Source organism: Gavia stellata, chromosome 2 (genome assembly GCF_030936135.1).
Source record: "Gavia stellata isolate bGavSte3 chromosome 2, bGavSte3.hap2, whole genome shotgun sequence".
In the NCBI taxonomy this organism is placed as follows: domain Eukaryota; kingdom Metazoa; phylum Chordata; class Aves; order Gaviiformes; family Gaviidae; genus Gavia; species Gavia stellata.
The window spans coordinates 110525417-110552376 of record NC_082595.1 but is presented as its reverse complement, the minus strand read 5'-3'; the positions used below and the strand labels follow the sequence as shown (position 1 = coordinate 110552376).

At 38.7% G+C, this 26960-nt stretch overlaps 1 protein-coding gene across 1 annotated transcript in view; it reads left to right on the top strand.

Annotated features, from left to right (window-relative positions):
- The window catches only part of MSRA (methionine sulfoxide reductase A), a 295481-nt gene that overhangs the window by 176474 nt on the left and 92047 nt on the right, over positions 1-26960 (top strand). The window contains exons 4-5 of the mRNA XM_059835372.1: positions 3589-3693; positions 22320-22426. Coding sequence (XP_059691355.1) covers positions 3589-3693; positions 22320-22426 — 212 coding nt within the window. The remainder of the gene's footprint in view (positions 1-3588; positions 3694-22319; positions 22427-26960) is intronic.

The following is a 26960-nucleotide window of genomic DNA, read 5'->3' as shown; positions in this document are numbered from 1 at the left end:
GAGCACCATAACTGGAAATCCGATAATGGCACCTATAAATAAAGGATTTCTATTTGCACAGTTAACAGCGAATGAAATTATATTTAGTGATTCAATAAATTATTTAAAAATCACAGTTTAAACGTTGAGCTTTTTTTGGGAGAAGACTTCTAGAAGTGTTCATACTTGTTAAAACTTTTGGAACTTAAAGCGAAGCATGCTTTTACTGTGGAATATTAAAGATCAGCTAATTAAAAGCAATAGGTGAACTGAGGACACCATGACTCGCTGACTTAAAATAAATGGACCTTTCATGAGAAATTCTGAAGGAGGCACTAAGGTGAAGAGCTGAATATCACTGAAAGAATAGCATCTATTACTGATCATTTTAAATTGTTTCAGCTGTTCAGTGTTAGCCTGTTTTTTCTTGTTAAAAGACATGCGGCTGTTTTGAGAACAAGTGGATTTATTGTTTCTCTTTGATTACTGCCTCTCCATTTTAAGAAATCTTACAAAAAAGGTTTGATTAGAAATATTTCAATGATTTTTTTTTTTTTTTTTAATACAGAGGAGCTGTTAGCTGGTTTGATGCCTGCTCTGGTTTTTTTGGCAGTGTAGTGTACCAAATGTATGAAACCCAAACTGAAACGTGGTTATTCTGTCTTCATAGTTGAACTTAAGCCTAATGCAAAAAGTGAAATAAGAGGATCAACAGGGATAACTCAATTTAAGTTTCTTTTTGCCTTTTTGCCTGCAGTTGAGTCACTTTTGGCACCGATGAGCTGATAGTTTCTACATGCTTCTTAGGGTAACCTCGTGGTATCTTTTGATTCCTTGTTGTGAGGCATATTGCACCTGTGGAGAGATTGCTCTTCTTCTTTTCCTGTCCCTGATACCATTTTCTCTCTGTGCTTCTTCTAGGAAATCTTGTGGTTAATCTGTCCCACATGGAGCCTTTTACCTGTCTATTTGCTCATGTGTAGCTGGTTGATTGGTGTAGTTTCCACTAAAATTGTTGAGAAGTAGGAGTGCTTACCACAAATGACTAAGATTGTTCTTAGTAGAAATAGCCACATCGTATTCTGAAAGAAAATCCACTAGATTGTAGAAAGGCTTTGAGGAAAATTAGAGGTGAATCTGATAGGACCAGCAGCATTACCTCCTTGCTTTTCCTCTGAGGATGCATATTGATTTTAAATATGCTGTACGTTCTAACAGTCTGTTAGCCACACATCTGAGGATTTTTTTCTCAAGGTCAGGCTATGGTTCTCAGAGTAGCATCATTATTTCCTTATTCAGAGGAAAAGAAGAAAGCTGATTCTTTGAACTTCTGGATTAGTCAGAGCAGACAGTGTTGACAAGATGTAATTGCTGCTTCAATTGAGAGGCAAGGTAATGCCTCTGTTGTTTTGAAGTTCTTTAAGAAACTCTCTTGTGATCTAAAGCTAGTCATCTTAGACAAGCAATTTGCTCCTGAGTGATAAGAACCTTTCATAAGGTTCACATTAGCTTAAAACCGCAAGAATTAAAGTCAGAAGCCACTCCTTAATCTCTTTTGAGTTATACGATGTAGGCTCCCGAGAGCTGGACAAACCACTGTCTGTTTGTTCTCCTTCTTTATCTCGAGCAACAACAAAATTCCTGACCTGGGTTTCAGCTAAAGCAAAAACCATTATCTTCAGCAATAGTCCATATTAAACCATGAAATCTGGAATAAATTCTATGCCTGACTGATGGCCATCAGTTCATGCCATAATATAGGAAGACCATTGCACTTTCTTATTAAGCCAATTATCTGTGTCTTGTATTTTTATTCTACTGAATGTATGACCCCTTTCTGCTAACGTACCATCAGAATTTGACTTCAGATAATGAGTTGCTTCCATGGACTTCAATAGACGTAGTGCATGTGAAAGAGGAATTGGGCCATCGTTTGCTTGGACAGTATCCTGGTGGACAGGATGACATGGCTTTAGCTACAGGTTACATGAAACTTGTACATTTTTGTCTTTTAATCTCAGTGAGCATATCTTTGTTGTATTGTGAAGCACACTAGATAGGAACCGATTTGATTTTATCAAAATTTTCATTACAGATATCCCAGATGTGTCCCATTTTACTCCTCTGCATTCCAGACTAAATTTAATCCCAGCCTTTTAAATCTCTTTTAATAGCTAGCCCACCCCTCTGTGCCTCATTTAGGTTTTCTTCATTTCAGGTGCCCCATTAACTGATATAATGCTGTCATACTTTTCCCTATTATGTCTCTTTAATATATTCTAGCATCCGTTTTATTTCTTTCTACTTTTTTTTTTTTAATTAAATTTCTCTTGGTACTGAATTGGTGTTTCTGCTGAAAACACATACACAGACTCTGATTTTTCTTGTTTGGTGACAGCTAATTCAGAACCCATCACTGGGCCTGATTCAGCTGGTTGTTGAACTGCATGCAATGCAACAATTCTGTTGAAGTCAGTTGAGTAAATCTAAAGTTTATTCGGGTATAAATGAAATAAAAACCTGCCCTAGTGTGATCAAGGAGCTTATTACATCCCCCCCAAAAGGCAGATCTGGCTGTCCAATTTACTTTTGTTCAGTATTTACTTATTATGATTTAACTGAAAAATAGGGTAAGTTTTTTAACTAATTCATGCATATATTATGACAACAAATATGCCTACATTTATAAATTGTAAAATTTATAATATTTATAAAATATAAAACGCACTCAGTGCAATGGATTTTCACCCTAATGTCTGAGCACTCATCAATCTAACTATTACAGAATCAGTACGGTTGGAAAAGACCTGTAAGATCATCGAGTCCAACCTGGGAACCTAGTGACAATTGAAGTGAATTATGTGGCCTGATCCTTCACATTTTGTGAAGCTGGATCCTTCAATAATATTGTGAGTGATTAGACACATAAGGAATGAAAAAATCATGCCCATAATGTAACTGAAAAATAGGAATAATATGTTTTAATGCGCTGTAACGCCTGCTAATCTTCCTTGAACTTCATCTGCTGTCATAAAGTACACTCAGACTCTCTTTGACTCTTTTTGAAGCCCGTTGGCATCAGTGGTTTGGATGATGTGAAATAGTTGGAAATTATTTGTGTGATCTTGTGTAAACATGCCCTTGAAATTTGTTTCTATAATCAATTATTTTATCCATATCTTATGGAAACAAAGCCCAGTTTTATACTGTCAAGACAACTTAGACATATAAGTTTTCATATTTTAATATTGTATTTAGAATATTTAAAAATATTTTACTAGTTGTTGATTACAAATATTTAAGAACTATTCATTTCTTCTCCTGAAAGTTGATAGGCTACTGCAATAACATCCCTGTCTTACCTTATTGCCTCTCTGGTTAGTTTATTTCATGATGGCCTTGTCCAAACTAGCTGACATCTTAAAAGTTGGCATGTATATAAAAAATTGAATAAAAAGGCTTAAGTATAAATGACAGTAAATCAAAACACCTTTAAGAAAAAAAAAAAAAAGAAAACAAAGGATTGTGCTTTGGATCTGAATATAGAAAAACTAGATATGCACTAGCTAATTCTCACTAACAACATCTGATTTTATTTTGTCTTTTAAGGTAAAACTGGCCACACAGAGGCTGTACGAGTAGTATATCAGCCAGAAAACATCAGCTTTGAGAAACTGCTCAAGGTCTTCTGGGAGAATCATGACCCAACACAAGGTAGAGTGATGAGTGAGCCAGTATTTAATTATCTTACTAATTACAGCTGGGATAATTAGTGTTTGAGCTGCATGGAAGAGATGAACCTTGAAATCACACTGGAGCTCAAGAATATGATTGCAGACATTTATTGACAGAGAAAGAGGGGAAGAGAGAGAATGAGAGTACAGAAACTCACAATACCCCTCCTCCTTTACAGCTGTCTGTGCTGGGAAAATTCCCACAGAGAGGCACAGTAGACAATAGGATTTTTTTTTTCAACTTTGATTATGACAGTGTCTTCTGTAATGCTATCTTTTGTCTCTTAAATTAAAGCGTATTTCTTCACAGCTTCAGAGCTGGTCATTTTATTTGTGCTGAGGACCTTTATCCTGCATAAAAATTTTTGTTTGTTTTTTGTATTTTTCAATGGCGGTGAATATCTTTTATGATTAGAAAAAAGGAACAAAAAGAGGTGAGAGATGGTGTGTAGAGGCACCAGCAGAGCATTCTAGCTATTTGCCTTATTCCAACCTTTTGATTTAATTTATCTTTCTTGGAAGAGGCTTCGTGATGACATTGCACACATCTGTGCAAACATAAATGGGAAACTGTGTTGAGAAAACATTTTGCATGTTTATATAGTTTCAATAAACATCATCCCTTCTACCATTTCCCAGAAATATTACACACAGTAACTCATTTCAATATTTTAACAGCTATCATAATTATGCCACTTCTTACTACATCTGGGAACAAAAAATGCAGATGATACCTTCATCCTGGGAAACAGTAACTCTGAGAAGGATCCAGGGGCTATGGTGGATAAATGTCTTCCAGTGAGCCCAAAGCACAACGCGCAGATAAATATGCCTGTTGCAACTCCTGCCTATATGAAAAGGGAAACCTTAGTCAGGAGAAAGAATGCTATTTTCTGTATGCAGAATCAGTAAAATCTCAGAACATTTAGTGCAGTTCCTGTGTTGACATACCAGGAATTATACGGAGATATTGCTAGGGATTCAAAGAAGGGACAGAAAAAAGATACAGAGCCTAGAAAACTGTCCTGGTGCTGTGAATAAACACGTTGAACTAGTTGAAGAGACATAACACTATGATCAAGTAATCTTCACAGGTACTTGCGTGAGAAGCAGATACCTGATAGTGAGGCTGACGACCCAGCCACTGGTAAGCCATAACAAGTTCCAGTAGTTGGAAGCTGAAGATTGAAAAGTTCCACCTTGGAATAAAATAGTTTCACAGCTCTCAGTGTAATTAAACATTGGAGTCTTTCCATGACCATCCTTTCGAGTCTTTAAGATGAGATAATTGATCATTTTAGAAGAGGCGCTTGATTCAAGTCATGAGAAGAAATTCTAAGTCTGTATGTCAAGTGTGGCCTGCACTGTTGATTTATGAGCCTCTCTTTTCAACTCCTTCCTTTATAGTTCTGTTCAGAGCAATTTGTCTGCACCGTCCTTGAAATACTTGCAGCTCTGCATTAAGGCATTGACCATCTTCAGAGCACCGCTTCAGGGCCTCTGTGGTTTGCTCATAGGGGTCAGGAAGATGATTTTCTCGCTACCCTACCAGTGGTTGTTTTTAGGTCTTTTTTTGTTCTTTTTCTTTGGATTGTCAGAGATTGGCCATCACCAGAGGCTGGCTTCTTTGTAATGGGCTGGTTGTTTTGATATGGCAGAGAATCCTATTTCTAGGTAATTGGTTCATGTGTCTTGCTCACATGTTGGCATTCATCCCGATTGCCAAAGCTGGGAACTAATGGCCAGGGCTATAGGATTCTTTACCTTCCAGAGCAGCATGAGGAATGGATTTCTGCTGAAATAATCTGGGCAACTACCATCTAATCAGTCGTCTGCCATGTCTGTAGTCTTGGCTTTGACAGTGTATATTTGGGCTCTGCCTGTGGCACACATAAAATAGGTCAGTCTCTAAAGGACTTCAGTGCTTTAGGCTGACTGAGGTTCATAAGCTGGACGCAATGGTATATGGATGAAGTGTAGTAGTTGTGATAAACAGGTCAGGTCTGATGAATTTATGATTCCTTCTGGCTTTAAAACAAAGTAAAATTATGACATTATATCTTTATATTCACCTTGCATTCTCACATAACAGACGTTCAAAATAGTTCCAGTCTGTGCTTTCAGAAGAAGGTTGGATGCTGGCAGATGTATGATTCACTCTTTGATTTCTGGCAACTGGGGAACCATCACCTAATTAGCCTGGGCACAGAGCCACACTAATGTGGCTGTATTCCTTCTGGGATGTGAGCTAATATCTCCGCGTGACGCTGTGCTGTGTAGATACCCAAGTCAGTCACAACTACCTCAGGCATCTATGTGGCACTGCAGTGCTTGGTGTAAACATACCTAAGCCTTTATCTAAGCTTGGCTCAGTAGAATTTCCAAATGGTCCTTTTATAATAATTTGCCAAAAGTGAGAGCATCACTTTATCCACAGAGATGATGGCAGTCTTCTCTGAAGACTTTGCATACCCCAGACTTGGACAGGTTGCTTTACCTATGTATTTTTATGGTTGCTTAATGCTAATCTCTGTTCAAGAACCCTGCAAAGCTCATCACATCTCTACCACCTTTCCTGATTTGAGGAAAACCTAAACCACAAGGTCCCAGTTTCAAGTTTCTTTGTTTTGTAAGATAGGGATGGTATGCTTATATACCCTTTCAAGTTTGAGCAGTTAGCAGTAGAAGATCTTTAAGGTGGAATTGTTTCTTTTGCCTTGATTTTTATCTGCTCCCTGCATTTAGCTTGCTATGGGAAATGTGGTTTTATGTAAAGATACTGAAAGTGAGAGTTATCTCTCTGACCTATGATGTTTTTCTCCTTCCCTGAGGTTCAGCTGTGTGCACACAGTAAGTCTTATTTAGCCAGCCTTACGGGAATGCAGTACTCGGTCTGCCAAAGAGAAGTTTTTTACTAAGCAGATAAATTAGGAAGATTTCTTATTCATGAAATTCAGCACACTCTTTGGATTAATCCAGTGTCTTATATAGCCAGCGAATGCTGGACTTCTTGAGTATAGCACTTACTCAAAAGTATAAAAGCTTTGTATGTGGCACTGTCTTATCTTTTCTCCAGAAGTTGGGTTAACGCCATTTAAGCCCTCCTACCCCCAGCAGAGATAATGGACTTGTATAATTGTTCTAATGTCATTAAAGTCAAATATGTACATTCTGTTGTAGTTAAAGACCTTTCAAATGGTATCTAAATGGTACCAAGTTGCTTAGGAGTACAGACTGGTAGTCCTATCATTCATCATCGTATGAACATATTAATATTCAAAAGTTCCTGCTTTCCAAACAGTTGGACCTCCTGCCTTCAAGATGAGACTGACATCTCACTGGAGTTTGAATTTTCCCTGGGAGGCAGCCTGGCTCTTGTTTCGTAAAGCTCTTGCGTCGGAATATTATACAGAAGTCTATTGAAAAGCAAGAACCTTTGATCAAGTCAAACAGTCTATGAGTTGAAAGAGATTCTCCCAGATGAGCATCTCCTAAGTGTGAGGCCCTGATAAAGTCCTCCTTGACTATTAATTTAGGCTCTATTTTATAATTCATTACATTTGGGATACTGAAAAAGCAACAAACAACCCCCCGACTTCTGCCAAGTGACATATGGTTGTCATCTCTGTTCAGCCTCTAATGCACAGATCAGCATTCCTTCTCTCCTAGGAATGATCTTATCTATAAGAGAATTGCTCTGTATGGTTCTATAAGTGCTTGAGGTGGTTGCTTCTTTGTCACTGATACAGAAAAAGAGAATGAATGTGATATGCTGAAAATATGGCAAAAGAATCTTATGGCTATTCACTTCGTGCATAATTTTATTTTTCTAAAGTTCATAGCGGTGTAGGGCAGACTCTGTATTGCCCCGTTTTTGCACTCATGGAAGGCCATTGTCAGAGCCTTCCGGATTTTTAAGATATAAGTGTGACTGTCTCCTTAAAATTCCACCCTGACGATGGTTCTTCTGGCACCTCCATGCTGTGTGTCTAGAGGCATGTGGACTTTCAGACCATCAGCTTGTTTGTGTTGTGCCTCAGCCTGTAGTTTCACGACTGCTGTAAGCTAATCTTTGACTTAACTGTTAGGGAAAAGGGCAATTTTCTTCTCTCTCCCTGACCTGTCTGCAGGACACAACCTCTTCCTTTGTGTTGACACTGGCAGTCACAAAGTTCTCTGATCAAGCTGAAAATTAACCCTGCATGAATTGAAAGTGAAATGTAATTTTCAGCCAGGACTTAAATTGCCAGGAGCATGACTGCTAGTGGGACCGCCCTTCTGGCATTAGCACGTGAAACCCAGCTGTGCTTATGTTCAGGGAAGAAGATGTCATATTTTATCTGATCAGAAAGTTTGGCCACTCTTTGTGGGGTGTCAGAAACTATTTCTCCAAACCTTTGGAAAAATCTGATACCAGAGGAGTCTGTTTGTCATGGTGCAAATGTGATTCCTGTAAAGCATATTACTGTTCATAATTATCCTGACCCCATGTGTGGTTGAAGCCCTACATGTGTCAAAGATTTCAGCCCAGTCCAAGGCAACTTTAAAGAAAGGCTCTGTGTTGCTTTCAATGGCTGTACAGAAGACAAGCAGAAGACAGAACAAATATTATTTATTTCTCTTTAAAAGACGTTTGGAGCAAATGAAAAATCCACTTGCCTCCTCTAGCTCTTTCCTCTCTTGAATATGATCCAAAACAGATGCTTGTTTTGGTGGTTCTGCTCCCCATGTTTGTCAAGACTTCCTCATCCTTTCCAGCCCACAAGAAATAACTTAGGTACAACTACAGTTCTCTGGGGTGAGCCCCTGTTGTACACAAACCCCATCCTTTTTCATTGCTTCTTCTGGCTTTCTGGTTGGATTTTTGAGTTAGTGGAAGGAGCTGAAAGGAAATCAGGACCATAGTTTTGGCCACCCTCTGACAATGGGGTGAAGGGCAAAGGCATCCACGGCCACCCCTGCCCAGGAGCTTCTGGCAATTTTCTTCTAGCTTTATTGATTCTTTGAGTGTGACTATACAAAGAACCAAAGTTACTGGTAAGCAATCTCATTCCTCCTTTGTGCCATGAAGAAGTCCTTATCTTGCCTGTGGTTGTACAGGAAATGTAAGCAGAACTGATATTTTTCCAGCAGTTGAGGACCATCTGTATTACAACAAACTCATCACCTGCCAGATTCATTCAGAACATCTCTTAGTCCATATGTCTTGTATCTCCACGATAAAGAAGAGATGTACGAGCCGTTTCTCCTCCCTGTGACCTTCCAAACAGTTTGGCATTTAGCCTTGGTGCTGATACATGAATTCTCCAGATTAATATCTGTTTTTCATTGTGCTGACCCATTTTAGTTGCAGAGGGTATATTTATTTCTCACCAGTTTTGAAGGACTGTACTTTTTTTAGACATTGCATAAGGAATCTATCATCTGCAAATAATTAAAATTAGACACTAGAAATGACATTGTATTGCTAATGAGCAGATGTGTCTACTTATACCAGTGGAAGAACAGCTGTACACATAAAAAACGCTACAGCGACCCTAAACCAGCATTATGTATTCTGCTACAGGCCTGTAACTTCATTTAGAGATTAAAGGGAAAAAAGTAATCTCTCCGTGTAAAATGTAACCATTTTTGATTTTTTTCTTTACATTTCTGTAACTCTATTTCTTTTATAATTTGAATTAAATTTGCAAGTCTTGGATTAAAGCACAGAGCACCTTTGTCTTGTATTTCAAATGTTATTAAGAGTCCTGACGGTTTCAGCATTATTACAAGGTGTAACAAAAAACAGTAGAAATACAAAATCTATTGTCACCAGGCATATTAAATATATTCAAAATAGAATTACCGACCCCTCAGGGAGCCATTCTTGGTCCAATACTCTTCAATATTTTCATTAATGACTTGGAGGATATAGTGGAGAGGATGCTAATTAAATCTGTGGTAAAGACATTGCTAGGAGGCTCTTGGAGGAAACAAATAAAACACAGCTCTGTGTTCATAAATTAAAAAAGCCATGGAAATCGATATGGTGAGACACAATAAAGATAAATGTGTATTGGTTCATGCAGGACTAAATAGTCAACAATAGAAATATGCACCGAGTTGTTTGATAGGAGATAGTGTCTTCTATTGCCTTCAGGTTCTTCTAATTCCTGCTCTCGCCAATGAAATCTCAGTGGTGGGACACAGTTCACTGATGTCTAGCCATCCCACCAGCAACCAATTTAGTGGTCCCTTGCCCATAATCACCTCATAAATACCTGTGGTCTGTACTTTTTGCAAAGTAGCAGAGACTCTTTGCCAGTGGTGCTAACCAGTATTGCTTTTGGAGAATGCAACTTCATTTCTTGCATGAACTGAAATGCCTAATGTTATGTTGTTCCCATTCTTTGTCCTTTCTCTAGAACTAAATACGCATTAAAAATAAATACGCATTATTAGGCTGTTTTGTGTCCCCAGGAATTTTAGCTGTCATGACCTAATTTGCATATTAGACTCTTTTTATCCATATAAATTAGAATAGACTTTTTCTGACCTATATTTCCAGTTTAGGAGATGTTGTTTTTCCATATCACAGTGAGAAGCTAAGATTTGAGTCTGCATCTTTTTTAACGAAGGGGATTATTAGCCAGTGCAGTGGTTGCTGCGATGGCTGAATAGTTTGCATTATGAAGTGAGCCGTGCTGAATCAATTCTGCCTCAAGGGCAAAAGTCCTTCTGGGCTCTGATTTCTTCTTACCTTTAAACTACTTTTAGCTTATTTATTTTATGTGTGACAATGATGTGTTAACCAGTTCTCCAGAACTACTGAAAATTAACTTTACCTTCCAGTGTTGCTACAGTCAATAATAAAATGGTTCCCTGAAGATGAGAAAAGCCATGGCATCAGTCTTTTGTGCCACTGAAGATGACACTGTGACTCTTACGCTGTGGGAAACATGAACCCACCACTAACCTGAAGGGATTCCTTTTGTTCATAATATCCATATCTGCTAAGAACAACTTTGGAAAATGCTTTTATTCTACTGCAGTCTTCCTCGGGATCACTTCTGGTTTATTTTGTAATTATGGCATAGCTGTGTCTGTAATTGAGGAGAGGAAGAGGAAGGGAATCTTCATTTTAGTTCAGGCTTGTTGATTTGTAACTTCTGAAGGAAAACCTGAACTTCTCAATGCTTAGGACTTCTCAGTGCTTAGGACTGTCTCAAATATCCATGCAGTCAACGGGTATGTGAATAACAGAAGCTAGATTTGCATATGTGTTTATAGAATTAGAGAAGAGCAACCTAAGGATGTGTCTGCAGACTTTTTTGATGGACTATTTCTAATCTTTATACAAGGAAGGCAATAGACAAAGTCAAAACAAAGTAATACCAAATATTCTTTTCTTCTTCAAATAACCCACTAGTGAATTTACTGTACTTGGGTCTAGAAAGCTGAGGCACTGAAGCATGGCATCATTAATCATAGTTTATGGTGATTATTAGTAGGCTTTTAATCTTTGTTTTCATGTATAATTAGGTACAAGAGGTCAAAGCCGACTCTGTTCTAAACGACAATATTTTCAGTGAATGACTGTTTTTCTCTGCCTGCAATTTTCTCTTGCATATTTATAAGAACATACTTGTCTGTGTTTAGAGAGCACCGTGTCCCATGAGTTTATCTGCTGATAAAAGCAAATGACAACACTGTTATTTTTATTATCACTAATTATTTTTGTTACTATTGCAATAACACCTGGTGGATCATAGTAGGTTTAGATTCATAGTGTTAACACATGCCTAAATTTAGACGAGACATTAGTGAGCAACAGATACATGAAGAGAAAGGAGAAGGCACATAAAGAAAACGATAGCAAATTTGTGTGATTCCACAGCTGAGCTCTATGTAGTACCTGATCTGAATTGCTCTATTTCTTAATTATATTTTATCACATAATCAGTAGTTCTCCAGCTTTTTGTAAGCATCACAACACAGCTAGTCCATGAAGAAAAGAGGCAATGAGGGTCCAATTCAGATGCCTAAACAGAAATGTCTTTTGCCACGCCAGATCCTCTTGCGCATCCTGCCTGTCTTCCAGTTGTACTGTAGAAGATGTGGGGCTCTCTTATACCCTGTGTCATGTCCTCCAGCCTCTTCCAGACATCTCTGCTCTATGCATTTATTTGGTTTTGAAGACTGTCAAGATCTTCGGTCAGATTTGTCTGACCAGCACAGACATGTCAGGTGGGGTAAAGACTGAAATAAAGCCACCTAAATTTAGATGTTTCCGTAGGCATGGAGTGTCTCAGGTCCCACGATTTTCAGTGGAGATCTAGTCAACACAGTTGAGTCGCCTCAAATTAGGAACCTATGTTTGGTCAGCTTTTGGTTGCCTAAACCTGGAAGCTTAGTTCCAGCTGCACCGATGAATACTGTTAAAAGATTTCCCTCCTATCCTACGTTCATCCAGCCCTGAAACAGATTTTTAAGAGAAGGCACCTCTGAAAGGGCCTAATGTCTGTTTCACACAGAAAAAGTCTAAAAATTGTCTAAAAACTTGTCTAAAACTCATCGTTTAATCAAAAGTTAAGTAAAAAAAGTCTCCTACAATAGGTTTAGTGCCATTAAGGTTGACTTATGTATATATTCACCATTCTATTTGCCTGTTCTATGCACTACTGGTAAAGACATATAATAATTAGAAATGGATTAAAATTCCTGTCTGCCAGTGACATTTAATACTTAAGCTTTGTGACACTCATCAAAAACTAACCTATGGTTTTTTGTGGGCTCAAGTAGATCATGCACTTCCTTCAAAGGTCAAAGCGCATTCAAAAATGCATTTAAGCAATCTTATATCTGAATGAATTAATAAATAACGAAGAACACAGGGAACACTTCTTTCAAACCAAATCTTCATTCAGACTTTCTACTTTTATAAAACATTTGAACTATCTTGAGAAGCAATGTGATGCCTTTTATAACTATTGAATAATAATGCTAATAAAAACAAAGAGAATTGGTGAGGGGTAGAGCCTAGGCTGGAATACTACCACCCCTTCTTGAGGACAGCCTGTCTTTCCACAAATGGACAAAAGGGAGACCTGGTACCTCTTCATGGCCCAAATCTGATAATGTTGGAGGCCTGCATAAAGTCCCTGATATACCATATGGGAATGTCTCTGTGAACAACTAAGGGGAAAGCAGGAGTTATTGACCTGCATGAAATATGTATGATATTTGTGCTTCTCCTTCACTGGAAAAAAACCCTAGCATGTGGACAAGAACAAGATAAAAGTTGGAAGCAGAAAAAAATGTTGGGCATTTTGCTGGATTGAACTTAAAACCTACCACTGCAGAGCTATGCATTATTGCCCCTTTATTTCGTCTTGGATATAAAGCAGGCTGCCGAAACTGTAGAGGCCAATGCCCAGGAAATGGGTTTGGTGAATGCAGAGGGGCAGGAGAGATTTATTACACAGGGGAGAAGAAGGAGGTGAAGAATCTCCTTAGAGCATTTCTCGTAGCTTCTAGTTCTTGGATGACTTTTCCCAGTAGATACTAGGGTGGACCATACTAATTTAGTATGGTGTGATGATGGTATGTGAATCACAGAATGGTTTGGGTTGGGAGGGACCTTCAAAGATCGTCTAGTCTAACCCCTCTGCCCTGGGCAGGGACATTTTTCACTAGGTCACATTGTTCAAAGTCCCCTCCAAACTGACCTTGAACACTTCCAGGGAGGGGGCATCCACAACTTCTCTGGGCAACCTGTTCCAGTGCCTCACCACCCTCTTGTAAAGAATTTCTTCCTTATGTCCAATCTAGGATAGCATAGGATAGGATAGGATAGGATAGGGTAGGATAGGATAGGATAGGATAGGATCGAATATTCAGTTGGAAGGGACCTGCAATGATCAATGGTCCAACTGCCCGACCACTTCAGGGCTGACCAAAAGTTAAAGCATATTGTTAAGAGCATTGTCCAATGTGGTCATATTGTGATGGTTTTTGGTATTGCAATGCTGTTAAACCTTTTGGACAGGGTGTCATTAGGGTCTACAGATAGTGATGGACTACTCTTTATCTCTCTCACTGTACTAACTGCACTCCTACTTAGTGAGTTGGGATGGGAAATTGCATAAGAGATGAGGAAGCTGTGGAAGGCCTGGCAGGGAAATTTATTTCATTACAGAGCGGTGCTGAGACTATTTCCTTTTAGCCCAATCCCATGGGACCTCTTTTCTTGGCTGTTCCTCCCCTCGTCTCACAAATCCATTTGCACTCCTTCTGCATCTCAGTTCTTCTCTGGTATTTTGCTGGAAGAGAGAAGAAGGCCTTCCTCCTCACATCTGCACAAAAAGGCAGTGCAGGTATCACTGCTCCAGCTCTGGGGAGAAGGCAGAGTTGTCATGAAGCTGGGTGGCATAGGTCAGAGTCAAGCCTGGCCACACTGAGAAAGGGACATTACTGCTGTGCCAGGTCCTGCAAAATCAAAGCCTTATAAACCTGCTCTTTTTCACTGTTATTTTGGTTTTGTTGTAGCAGCATGTTGGCGATTGGTGGTGGGGACAGACAAGATTTCTTGTTGCAGCAAATTGGTGGCAGCAACTCATCCCATTCCCACAAAATGTCATTGCTAAAAGAGTGATGGAGTGTGTTCTCCTGTGTCTCCATCAGTGTGTCTGGGTATGTTATGGCATTAATGAAGAATCTGTTGCCTGAAAAACTCTCTACTTAAAGAGCTATTCTTATTTCATACAGTGAGTGTTGTATTGACCATCATTAACAAGCTCACTTACACCAACAATGGAAATCTTAAGGAACTAAGTATTTTGTAATGTCTTTGTCCTTGGAGATATTCAAAACCAGACTGGACAAGGCCCTGGACAACCTCCTGTAGCTGATACTACTTTGAGCTGGGCTATTGGATTAGAGACCCCCACAAGTCCCTTCCAACCTCAGCAGATCTGTGATTCTGTTTTGGCCTCAAACCTACACCAGAAAACCTGTAATCTGGTTGTTTGATGAAGAGTAAAGACCAGATGTTTTTGCAGCTGACGCAGATTATTAAAAACATTGCTGTAGGCATGATGTTCTAAATGTATGTGCAAGTCAGAATTTATAGGGAAAGCTAGTATTTGCTGTCTTGATCCCAAAGCAAATGGGGAGGACCAAAACTAGAGTTTCCTTCTTGACACTGAAAACCATGTATATTGAAAGCTTTGTAAACCTTTTGGTCTATTGACAGTTGTGCTGGTTTTGGCTGGGATAGAGTTAATTTTCTTCATAGTAGCTAGTATAGGGCTTTGTTTTGGATTTGTACTAAAAACAGTATTGATACACAGGGATGTTTTAGTTACTGCTGAGCAGTGCTTACACAGAGTCAAGGCCTTTTCTGCTTCTCACCACCAGCGAGTAGGCTGGGGGTGCACGGGAAGTTGGGAGGGGACACAGCCGGGACAGCTGACCACAACTGACCAAAGGGATATTCCATACCATATGATGTCATGCTCAGTATATAAACTAGGGGGAAAGCTGGCCGGGGGACCGCTGCTTGGGCTGGGCATCGGTCGGAGGGTGGTGAGCAATTGTTTTCATTTGCATCACTTGCCTTTCTTGTTTGTTGTTGTTTTCATTACAATTTTTATTATCATTATTATTATTATTTTACTTCATTTCATTTATTAAACTGTTTTTATCTCAACCCACGAGCTTTCTCGCTTTTACTTTTCCTATTCTCTCCCCCATCCCACTGGGGCAGGGGCGCAGTGAGCGAGCGGCTGTGTGGTGCTTAGCTGCCAGCTGGGCTTAAACCACGACAACAGTATAAAAGTTTTCTTTAATATTTACAAGTTCATTAACGTATTGTAACCTTCTGAAGAAGAAACTTCTGTATTTCATTTATCATTCCTGCAAACCAGCACCTTGAAAATCATCAAGAACTCTCAATCCACAGCACTGTAACTAACTTCTTTTCTATTAAAATTTTTCTCCTTTAATCATATGCTATAAAGAGTTTTACTTTCCCTTGGCAACTTTTAAGCTGTATAGATGTAATCATTACAGTGAGTGATGACATCAAGCCAGGGTGACATGGCGCAATTGATTTTTACTAAATAATTATATGATGAGCTGGAGGAAAGAGTTTTATTAGTCTTAACTCAGCAAGGATTGATTGGGGAAAAGAAAATGTCCAATCAGTGTATCAGGTTTCTGCGGGTATAAGAAAATAAGTGACAGCTGCAGAAAAGTCTATAAATCACAGAAAAAATTATGGTAAAAATAAGAGCTATGAACCACCCTTTAAAATTTCACTGGGTGGCAGAGAAGAGCCTAACAGACCTTAGTCATTTATCTCCATTATGCTTGGGATCCTCCGAGAATAGCAAGGTTGACGAATGATGCCATTACATTTTTTTATTATTTTTAAATGGAGAGAAGATAAGGAGTGTTGTATAAGTATTACTTTCAAGTCATTAGAGGTTTGAGCCTTCAAAAGAAATCCCTGATTTAGCCAATAAAATAAATAAAGTATATTTTGCTTTAGCCTTCTGTAGGTAATATATTCAAAAATCACCGTTTTGAAACAAATGTGCTTGTTTGCAATTAATTCTCAATTTCTAAAGCAAAAAAAAAAGAAAGTATAGTACTGGGAAATATGTGTTTTCATTAATGCTGTGGATATTCCTATTTCTTATTGCGCTCAAGGAACTCTGGATTTAGACAGGAAGGACAATGACCTACCTAAGATGCATCTCAACAGAAACTCAAACTGTAGAGGGCAACTCTTTACACCAGTCGAGAAGACACTGTAGTTTTGATAAGGTATAGAAACTATGAAGGAAAAAACACTGACCAGCTGACTAGAAGCAGGGATGATTTCATATATTCTGATCATTCAAATAGAAAGAGAGCTAGTATTTACTACTTTGATGCCAAAGAATATGGGGGAGACCAAAACCAAGTCATTCCCACCCACATGCATCAGAAGATATTGAAGTGTTGGTAAAAGGGCTTTTTAGAGCCATTTCTTTGACTGTTATCTACATTTTGGCAAATACCAGTTTTTCCAGCAGCCGTGTGTTCGCATTGCATGGCAATCTCAATCTGGGAATCATTCCTTTTGCAGGATCTGGGAGACCATCACAGCTCCTTGTCCTTTCCATCTACCATCCTGTGGCCACAAATTTTTGTTTCATGTAAGTCAGAGCAAGCGCTCAGCTCTTGAGGGCGTTTTTTGATTAATTGGTATTCTGGTCTCTGCTGGCACAGTGAGGGAATTTTATGTTCTCCGGAGTGACCCAGACTGAGAACCGCTGAGGTGCTTTGGTCAGCCAAAGTAAAATTCCTAAATATGATCAACGCCCAAGATTTAAAAACATTTAGAGCTCCAAATGCCCTCATCCTCACTGGTTCTCGAGAGACAAGAGCTTACAAGGACTGGTCAGTGCTCACACAGGCACTGTGCTTTGGGCTTATCCTCTTTGGCACCATGCAGATGTATTCAAAACCATGTATTTTTGTATCTTGCCAGAGAGGTGCAAATTCTATCAGTTCTAAATTCAGCCTCTCTATCTAAACATCTCTCTGACAAGAGATTTTACAGCTGTTCGCAACATAGCAGCCAATTTTCTTTGTCTCAGGTATCAACAGCAGGTGCCAAACTTTTGACTCCAGGGTATATTTGTTCCTGTTACTGTTGGATGTGGGCCTGATCACCTGGTCAGGCAGATAGGTATTTGCCTTTTTGCCAGTTATGTCTTGCACCATTGACAATAGTAAAGTACAGCTAGATGAAATGGGGTGATCTTGCAAATCCCGAGCTGGCCAAGGCGGTTCTGGTGTCAGAATCCTGTAGGACTTGATATGGATCTCAAGAACTTGCCCTTGCCCTGAACCTTCTTACACCAGATACAAATCAGGTCAATCACCTAGGCTTTGGCTTCCTTTGCATCATGGCAGGGACACTGGGTAGCGCTTGAAACTCTACCTAGTTGTCTCCAGATATAGAGATTCTGATCAACACTGGGAATGAATCCTGGGTATGCTTTTGTGACAAAGTGGAGCAGGTCTGATGGGACATGTAGAGATGATGTTCTGCTTTTGGGCTTCTAGCAGCTTTTCCTCAAACCACCAGTTGGAGACAAATGGGCTTGAGATCACTCAAAGTGTATCTCCTGGTCATTACAGCTGTGGAGAAGGCTTTTCCTGTGTTGGCTCATTCTATCATCATTGCAAAATTCCTGAAAGAGTTGGTGAACATCTTTCTTCCTGTCAGAGACCTCATTCCTCAGCGCTAATATATTTTGTTAGCATCTTTAAGTAGTAACCTGGTTATAATCTCAGCCTAGAATGAAAAGGAGGTTCAGGCCCTACTGACAGATTTCCCCATATATTATATCCTTGAGGAAAAGAGTTATCTTCTGGAGCTACCCTGAATTCTATCCCTAAATTGGCAGGTTTTGCACAGAGAGTGACTTTAAGACACCTTGCAGAAGAACAGTTGTAGGCAATCACCATTCTCCTGCCTAGAAGATCCAGCTGCTCTGAAGATATGCAGCTGCTGTTCGTTAGGAATTATTCCTTCTTCCAGTACTGAAGATTTAGACAAACCTGATTCACTGGTTTGATCTGGAATTAAAGCAAAATCATATGCATCTCTTAAAAACGGCATTTGTCACAGGTGAAAAAAAAGTCTTATTTTGATAAAATTCTTTGTAGAGAATTTTTATGGGAAATCTGAATCTGAAATGCAGCCATTAGTGATCATAAATATTGCTTTAATCCATCCAATTCATAATGTCAAGAACTTTATTCAATTTTCTGTGAAAATGTAACAAGATAGTGGTCATTCAAAGTACTTCCAAATCTCAATGTTTTTATAAAGTCTGATTACAATTTGCAATAGCTACTGGGTTTGAAGAGTGTTTAACAAATCTGTTTAAGCTGAGTCCTATTTAATTACCTGGGAACTTGTAGGCAAGGTGAATGACATGAAGCCTGTGGAGATTATTTGTGGTTTCATTGGTATTACAAACTTAGAACCAATTTCTTGATTTCAGTGGAACCATTTTGGTGCACCGAAGATCAAAGGTTGGCTTGTTGTCTCAGCAGAAGACTTTTTTGGAGTCTAATGTACATCCAGTATAGCTAGACTCAATGGCAGCAATGTTGACAATCCCTTGTAAGAACGGCTTTTGATTTAAGAGTACACAATATCTTCCAATACGTTTAGCAGCTTTATTAAATTAATTATTTATGTTTTCTCATTCTTATCTGAAGCCTAATGTATATAACTGTGGTGTTATGTTAACAGAGAGAGACAGAATGTTAGGATAGACAAAATAAGAAGGACATTTCAGAGAAGGAAGGAAAGTTAACTACAGATGACATTACGGAATTTTTAGATAGCCAAGCAGAGATCATTTTTGATTTAGTAGACTTTGTTTCAGACAAAGACAAGATTGTTAAGCTCACTGATCCTACCACAGTTGTTTAGTAAATTGAATTTCTTGCCTTGTTTGCTACTCATTGAGTTAGTGAATCTCAACAAGTAAGATTTGCCGGAGGGCTTAAAAAAAGGTCAGTGACAGACCCTTGAGAAGTAAGTTTGTACATGTGAGTTACATTGCAAATAACAACAGCAACAGTGGCAATTGATTATGTCTGTACACATGGAATTTATTTTGTTTTATTATCTCATGGTCTTTGTGGCTTAGATAATGTATTAGCTACTTACTATGTGAGATTTAGGTACAATTTAATTTAAGTCACAAGTGAAAATAAATTACATTTTAGCTTAGATGATTGATCACATTAAATACTTATTTTAATACTTACAATACCTGTTCATTCTTCTTCATAGCTAGTGGATGGTTTAACAGTGCAAGCTGACACTTGCGTGCTAGGAGGGGTCGTTATTATCGGACAGTCTGATCTCCTCCTTAACTTTATAATTTCATCACTGACCTTGCACAGCTCTTTGAGCTTGGGTATGTCTTTGGGGAAAAGGTATATTCTTGATGTGAAGCCCTCAGGAAAGGGATGTGGCTTTAGGTGCATTGTTCCAGTGAGAAATGTGCTTCACTATTTGAATGTCCTCTTATTTCTCATATGGATTTTGTATACATTGGCTTTCAATTGCTCTACCTAGTTAAGCAACTTCAGCAAATCTAAAGAGTCTTATTTCTCAGGTTATTTCTCTATATATGTATTTGTAAATCAGAGTCAGTTCTCCTCTTAACCTTCTCTTCAATAAATTAATTAAGCTGACCACTTCCCTATTACTATGTAGTGGTGGCACATGCATATATTAAATAATCTGGTTTATCTTCTCACTCAGAGCACTGTGCACATAAGCTCATGCTGAACTCATACTCTTGAAATGCATGCTAGAAACTGGCATACTATGTAGTGACCCTCCGTTTATAGAGATTTTTGTAATCTACTCCCTAGTCGGTTGTTAAGTAGTTTGTTAAGCACTAAATAGATTTGTAGAATGCTAATGCTTAAGCTCAAACATCAATCAGCATTAACATATCCTGGCAAAACTACAGCTTTACTGGCCTGTATTCATTTTATGCCTAACTATTCAGTAGCACTGGCTTTACAAGAGCTCCCTACCACCCTAAAATAGCTTGCAAAGAAATGAGCAAACTATTCTCTGCCTTGCAGACCACACTATTAACTATTGATGAATAATGTAGTTGTTGTCCTTATGTGTAATAATGTAATATTTTAGCAGTTAAAAAGTATCCCAAATCATCAGAAAACTCCATAACATTTTTTGGACTCACATTCACTCATGTATAGTGTTGGTCACTGAATGGACTTTTTGTCCAAATCCATCTTTGAAAACATTTCTGCATCTTTGAGTTCATAAATATTTCAGCCAGATTTCATTTGTTTGTTGTACTCCCCCATAAATAATTTTTCTGTTTCCTTGGAAAGTACAAGAGTTATCGTGTTTTAATGAGCAGTATTGTGTTGATGGCATCTTTTCCCCCCAATATCACAGGCTCTTTCTCTAACCTCTGCCCTTTGCCAGGGGGGTATCAGGACCTACAGTTTTTCTCGGTTTCATCTCCATAGTCCTGAGAGTTAATGGTAATCTTCAAAGGGGCTTCTGTAGCCTCGTGGCAGTCAAAAGACAAATCCTGATGATTTCCAATTTGTCTTGGGTTGCAGCCACTCTAGCTTTTTTGTTCACCCAAGTTCACATAAAACACCAGACAAACCCAAAATTAATACATTTTATTACAAGCAAAAAGTTCTGTTCTCAAACTCAAAATGGGGAACAAGGTTACAAAAGACAGAAATTGCAAAACTGCAACTGCAGTTGCAAAAATGCACCTCCAGATCATTCTTAATGCTAAAGGTCCTCTCTAAAGCTGTAGTTCAATTTTATGGAATGATCCACAGCAAAGCTGGCTTGCGGCATTGCTGCCTGAGGGAATGGGAATGGATGGTGATGAGAGGCAGCAATGCCTTTGGCCAGCGCGGCTGCCTAGGACTGCATAATGCCAAACCATATCTGGGCTAGACACCTAAGGGGATAGTAATCTTCCCTCTGCTTTGGCCCATTATTTTGTAGTTTCTAGGTAGAATCCATCTCATATTTTGGAAATTCGTACATGAGCAACTTCATACAACCAGGCTTTTGAAAGGATTATGTATATCAGCAGTAAAGGGGCTAATCCTTGTACCAAAATTACTCATTTATGATATAATTTTAAGGATTTACTGAGTACGTATAACTAGGGTTTTGTTTTCCTCATGTTCGGTATAAACAGTATTGTATACTTTTGCCATTCGTATTATCCACATATAGGTTGCAAATATAATTTAGTAGAGATTACACATATACCTTTGTTTTCTGCTTCACCCAAACTCAAAAAAATGGTGGAAGGGTTGCTGTTTCTAAGCGTTACTCACTCTGTAAGAGTACTAACACAACCAAACTTTCTCCATGTCTTCTCTTTAGCATATTTATCTATTGGGGTCCTCTTTGGAGCTCAGATTTAAGAGCTTCATAAGAGTCATTCCTCTCCATAAGTTGTGGTGACGGTGGTAGGAATTGATAACTTCAGAGTTAACTCAGCAATACGTGCATACTAGTCTTTTAGCAAGAACATTGCTTTGTGAATAAAGGAGAATAGCTAGTTATCTCCAAGGGTATTTTGAACCTTTCTCCCATTAAGATATACTCCTCCGGCACAAGAAAATTTTTAAGCACTTGGTAAAATCAACTTTTTTTTGTAGCCATTTGCATGGTTCAAAATAAATATTTTAAGAGTACCTTGATTACAGTAACTGCAGCTTGATTATTTAAGGTTTTACATCTGTATTTGACTACTGTGGGATGTACCGAAATGTAAAATGCTCACATTTCATTTGCATGTCATTTAAAAGGAGATATCAGAGTTGAATCTCTTCAGGACTATTTAACCAAAGAAAGACTTGGACTTCCTAAAAATACCTACTGAGTGTGCACCTAAGAGACCGTGCCAATCCAGGTGTATGTGCCATCCTAAATTTAGGTCTGTTGAATTTATGCCTGCAGCCCAGTGGGGTAGGAGGGATGATGCTCACGGTGTGCTGTTTTTTCTCTCTCCCCAGGCATGCGACAAGGTAATGACTTTGGCACGCAGTATCGCTCAGCCATCTACACGTTTTCTCAGGAACAGATGGAAGCTGCCTTGAGATCTAAGGAAGAATACCAAAAGGTAACATTGGGCAGGGCCTGGAGCTGCTTCACATATGAGTGGAGGTCAAAGATGTCACCTATTACCACAAAATCCCTTCTTGTGCTGTGCAATCTCTGTGTTGCTGTTGGAGCTCCTCATTCCAGTACTGATCTTGCATCATATTTGCTTTAAATTCCAACTTTTATGAAATGGGGTTTTTTTGTGGGTGAGTCATTTTATAACTATGCAGAAAGAAAAACAGCTACTTGTGCAGAGATAGTTTTAAACTCTTCTAGAGTTTTTTTTTTATGCGGGTGCGCCAGAGCACCCTTAAAACTCTATCTGGACCCCCGTACTCTGAAGGGTGTAGCCAAAATCTCAGACCCTAGACTTCTTGAACATTGGGGGAAAGTCCTGATCAATTTTTGAGTTTGGTAGCTCAGGATCATCCACCTGCTGCTTATAAGATGCTTCTACCAAGCCATTCGATAAATGTCTTTGATTAAATGTGACAGCCCATGACTTAGTAAGACTATTTGTTTTGACACTAGGATTTGTGTGAGAGAAGATCGACCATTTCCCTTTCTATACACAGTCCTATTTTTCAGTGAAGATGGATTCTGTCTCTTCCCTGCCACATAAGCTATTATTTAACTAAAAGCAGAGGGATTAGTGTCCTATAGCGTTGCTGCATCGTAATTGCTGTCTGATCTGCCTAGTGGTCTTGACAATGCAAGATCCAGATTCTACAGCAGAGATACTTAAATTCTTGTAACTTATATGAAATAAACTACTCAACTAGGACATCAGGGCAATAGACAGAGTAACTGTTAAGTAGCACTAAAAGAGTATCAGCTTTCGTGCATTCACTTGGGCTATAACTTCACTAAAGAGTTACGTTGAACAACCAGGGTTTGTGGTGAATATTTAATGTTAAAGGTAACGAACTGTGGTTTGGAGAGTGAGGGTATATTGGTCAGAAGCATGTACCAAGGTACAAAAAGGAGGTGCACGTGCTGAAGTCTTGTGTGGCAGTTCGATTTTCATAAATGTGTGTATGACAGTGGTGGGCTGAGCTATGCGTGCACTTGTAGGGCTGGTCTGTACACGCATTTGTTGTTATTTTGCATGCAGAGATGCTCTGAACTGCAAGTAACTAATTTGCAAGTCGTTCTTAGCAGTGATAACTGTGCATGTAAATTAAGTGTTCAATGACATATATTTTCTCAAGAGTAGCTGAACACATGGGGATAAGTCAGTCTTGCAGGCATTTATCTTTGTTAACGGAGTAGTTTCTGACGGTTCGGTATTCATATTTATCATGCAGAACTTCTTTCTACTCATTGTTTACCTTAGATCCATTGCATTTCCCAATTGTTTTTGATCCTTTTTGTTAACATCTGCTGACCACTGTAAATGTTAGAGCTCTCAGTTTACTTTCCCAAATCCATTATTCTCTGCTGTTATTTGTCATTAAATTAATACTGACTTGAAAGCAAAATTCCAATGTAGAAGATTGCAATATGATATTACAGAAATTTCCATCACCAAATAGATTTTCTTAATGGCACAACTTCAAATTTACCTACTTTGAAGTCTATCACCATTTGAAAAGTGTGTATAATTAGTATATTTATATAATTAGGCAGAACTCTGTAAGTGATCACATGTAGAGTTTGTTTTTGCACTGAAGTAAGGGGAAGGAAGGGACTGTGTTGCCAGCTAAGGAAACACAGCAAATATGTACTGAAATTCCTAGAGGATATGCGGTTTCTACGTATTATCAACAACAATATCTACAATATTATCTACTGAGGCATTGCTGTAGCAGTTCAATGGTTGTACTGGAAACATGCTGAGCAAACACTATGTTCAGGAATCTCTTTTCATATTAAATGTTTTGCATTACATTATTTTAATGTAAATGTAATACAACCACTTTCCTTATTATTGCAGTAATTTAAAATAAATACCAAGCTCTTCTGGCAGTGACACATGCATATCTACACACCTGATAATGGCAGATGAAAACATGCGGGGATGGCATAACACTTGGTTTTTCCATGATAAGCAGCGATGCATACCCCAAATGGGGGAAGGACTAACAAATATTAAAAATACAATAACTGCAACACGTATGAGGGACTTTACAGGTTTTTGGCACGGCAATTGAATAAAAGCAAAGGTAGTTTATTTGCTTGTTGACTGAATAATTGAGCATGTGCTCTAAATGTCTTTTTGAGTTGAGGACCTAGAAGAGAGCTAAAAGTGACCTACAAACAGAAAATTACGTGTTCGCTAGAGGAGTTTTTTTCATAAAGACAGGTAGGGTTGTTAACTTAAAGGAAACGTTTTTGTTCACTGAGGATAGAAAACATCTGACCCCAAGGGTACATCATGAATTCCTGCTTCTATGACAGGTTAGCCTGAAGCGCTGGCTTCTCTCTAGAAGCCAGACAGTCATGTTCAGCTCTGTCTACATTTAGCAAGCAGTACGGGCTGAGAGGAGCAGATATGCAGAATAAACCAGTTCGTACTGAGGACCCCGAACACACTATGTGCATTCCAAGATGGTTTGCTCTTCAGTAGCTGGAGTTTGATCCCCTGAACCACGTGCCACTAGCAGATGGAAGTCAGTGGTGCATTTCTGGTTTAGCTCCATCAAAAGGAATTGGGTTCATCCATCCCCAGACCACTCTGTGATGTGAACCAAAGCACGATAAGTGACAATAATCAGGAGATTATTACAAAAGCACACTTCTGCTCCAAACTGAAACACTAACGTCACTTACACCTTTAGGGTAGTGCTATGCTTGAGTGGAGAAATACTGTAGTTAAGTGCACCACGTCCCTAACTCCTACCAGCCTACGAGTGAGAATCATAATGTGCATTGAGCCCAAGTATCCTGCAGGGTTACATCTATTTTAAGCTGTGAAACTTGTTGCTGATTCATGCAGCTGTTTTAACAGCTGAGAAATGGCGATACAGCAATGAATATGCATTGAGCCATGCGTCTTTAGCTGTTGATGAAGCTGAACGCATACAGTCAGAGTCAGCTAGTGGTAATATATATTATAATACAATAGTGCTGCCGGTAAATAGTAACACAATGTAAGCATAATCAGAAAAACATAAAATGAGGGCCAGGGCTTGGTGAAAGTACTGCAAATGAGCTGTTCCATCAGTTTTGCCTGAAGCTGAAGTTTTTTAATACAGTTGAACCTGAGGTTACTCAATTTTCAAGACAGTTGCTAGGCTGGGTTTGGTTTTCAAATGAATTATATAGGCAATAATCCAAATAGTGAAATCAGGGTGGGAACAAGTTTGTGTTGTTTTTTTTTTTGAGTCAGAGGCCTGCATTTGTTTTGTCAAGCGCTAACACTGGGTTTTCAGGCTCCAAGAATATACTGAGTCCCTCCCCGCCATGTTTGGTTTATATTGAAGTGACATCCAAAAATGCTAACATCTCTGCATCCTCATGTAGGAAAGCACTGACAACGAACATTGTGCACAGAGACCAAAACACAGGTCTATTACTTTGTTACAAAAGCAAATATTTGGCAGGAGAAGATCCTTCCATAAAGCAACTAAAGGGCCTCTCTGTGAATAAATATGAATGAACTGAGTCTTGAGCTCTTGCCAGAGGTGCTGGGTGATAAGCAGGTAGTCAGCTCCTGATTTGTTATAGCCAAGAGAAGTTGGTGGGGAGAGCTGCTGTCATTTGCTCTTATGGTTGTAATCCGGAGAGACTTATAACGGCTCAAAGAGACAGGAGTATAGAAATGTTGAGATTTTATAAGGACTGAAAAATGTGGCCTTTACTAAAGTCCAGAGAACTGGAATGAAGTTTTTTCTTACTGAACATATAGGAAATATAGAGGAAGTACAGAAATAACTTTTTTTTTTTTCCTTAGAAATGGGTGGATCTTTGCTCGGAGTAATGTAATACTTTGTTTTTATAATTTCGACTGTAAGGATATAATCCTGGAAAGTTTCTCCGCAGGAGAAGGTTGTGGTGCTGATAGAAATCCTCTCTGAAATCTAAATCAGGTGGTAAACAGATTGAGAAAACAAATCAAATAAAACAATAACTGCACCAAAGCCAGAGTTACAAAGGAAAAAAGAAAAGAAAGAAGCAATGCTAATTGTTTGCTTTGGGGCCTGCAAATGCGTTTGAGAAGTTCAAAAAGTATCGTAAGTAGAGGTGAAGAGATTAAATTTGAAAATTAAAACTTAGTATAAATATAAAAAATCTAGGCAATTGAAACTAACCCATTGCCCAATCTGTTAGTCTGGAGAACAGTCTCTTTGTGGAAATGTCGGGACCTATGAAACCGTAGGTGGGTAGGCTTTCTGGAGATCTTGAAGGGAACAGTTTTTGATGCTCAGAGAAGAGACTGGATCACACTATAGCTATAGCAAGTACATTTCTGTGAAGGCCTGAAGAAGATCCTCAGTTAAATGACTGAAACTATCTTTAACTTCATCAAATAGTCATTTTTCTTTGCATTTCATCAAACAGCATTTTCTGTTAATTTAACAAAAAACTTGGCCTGAAGAACATGAATTTGA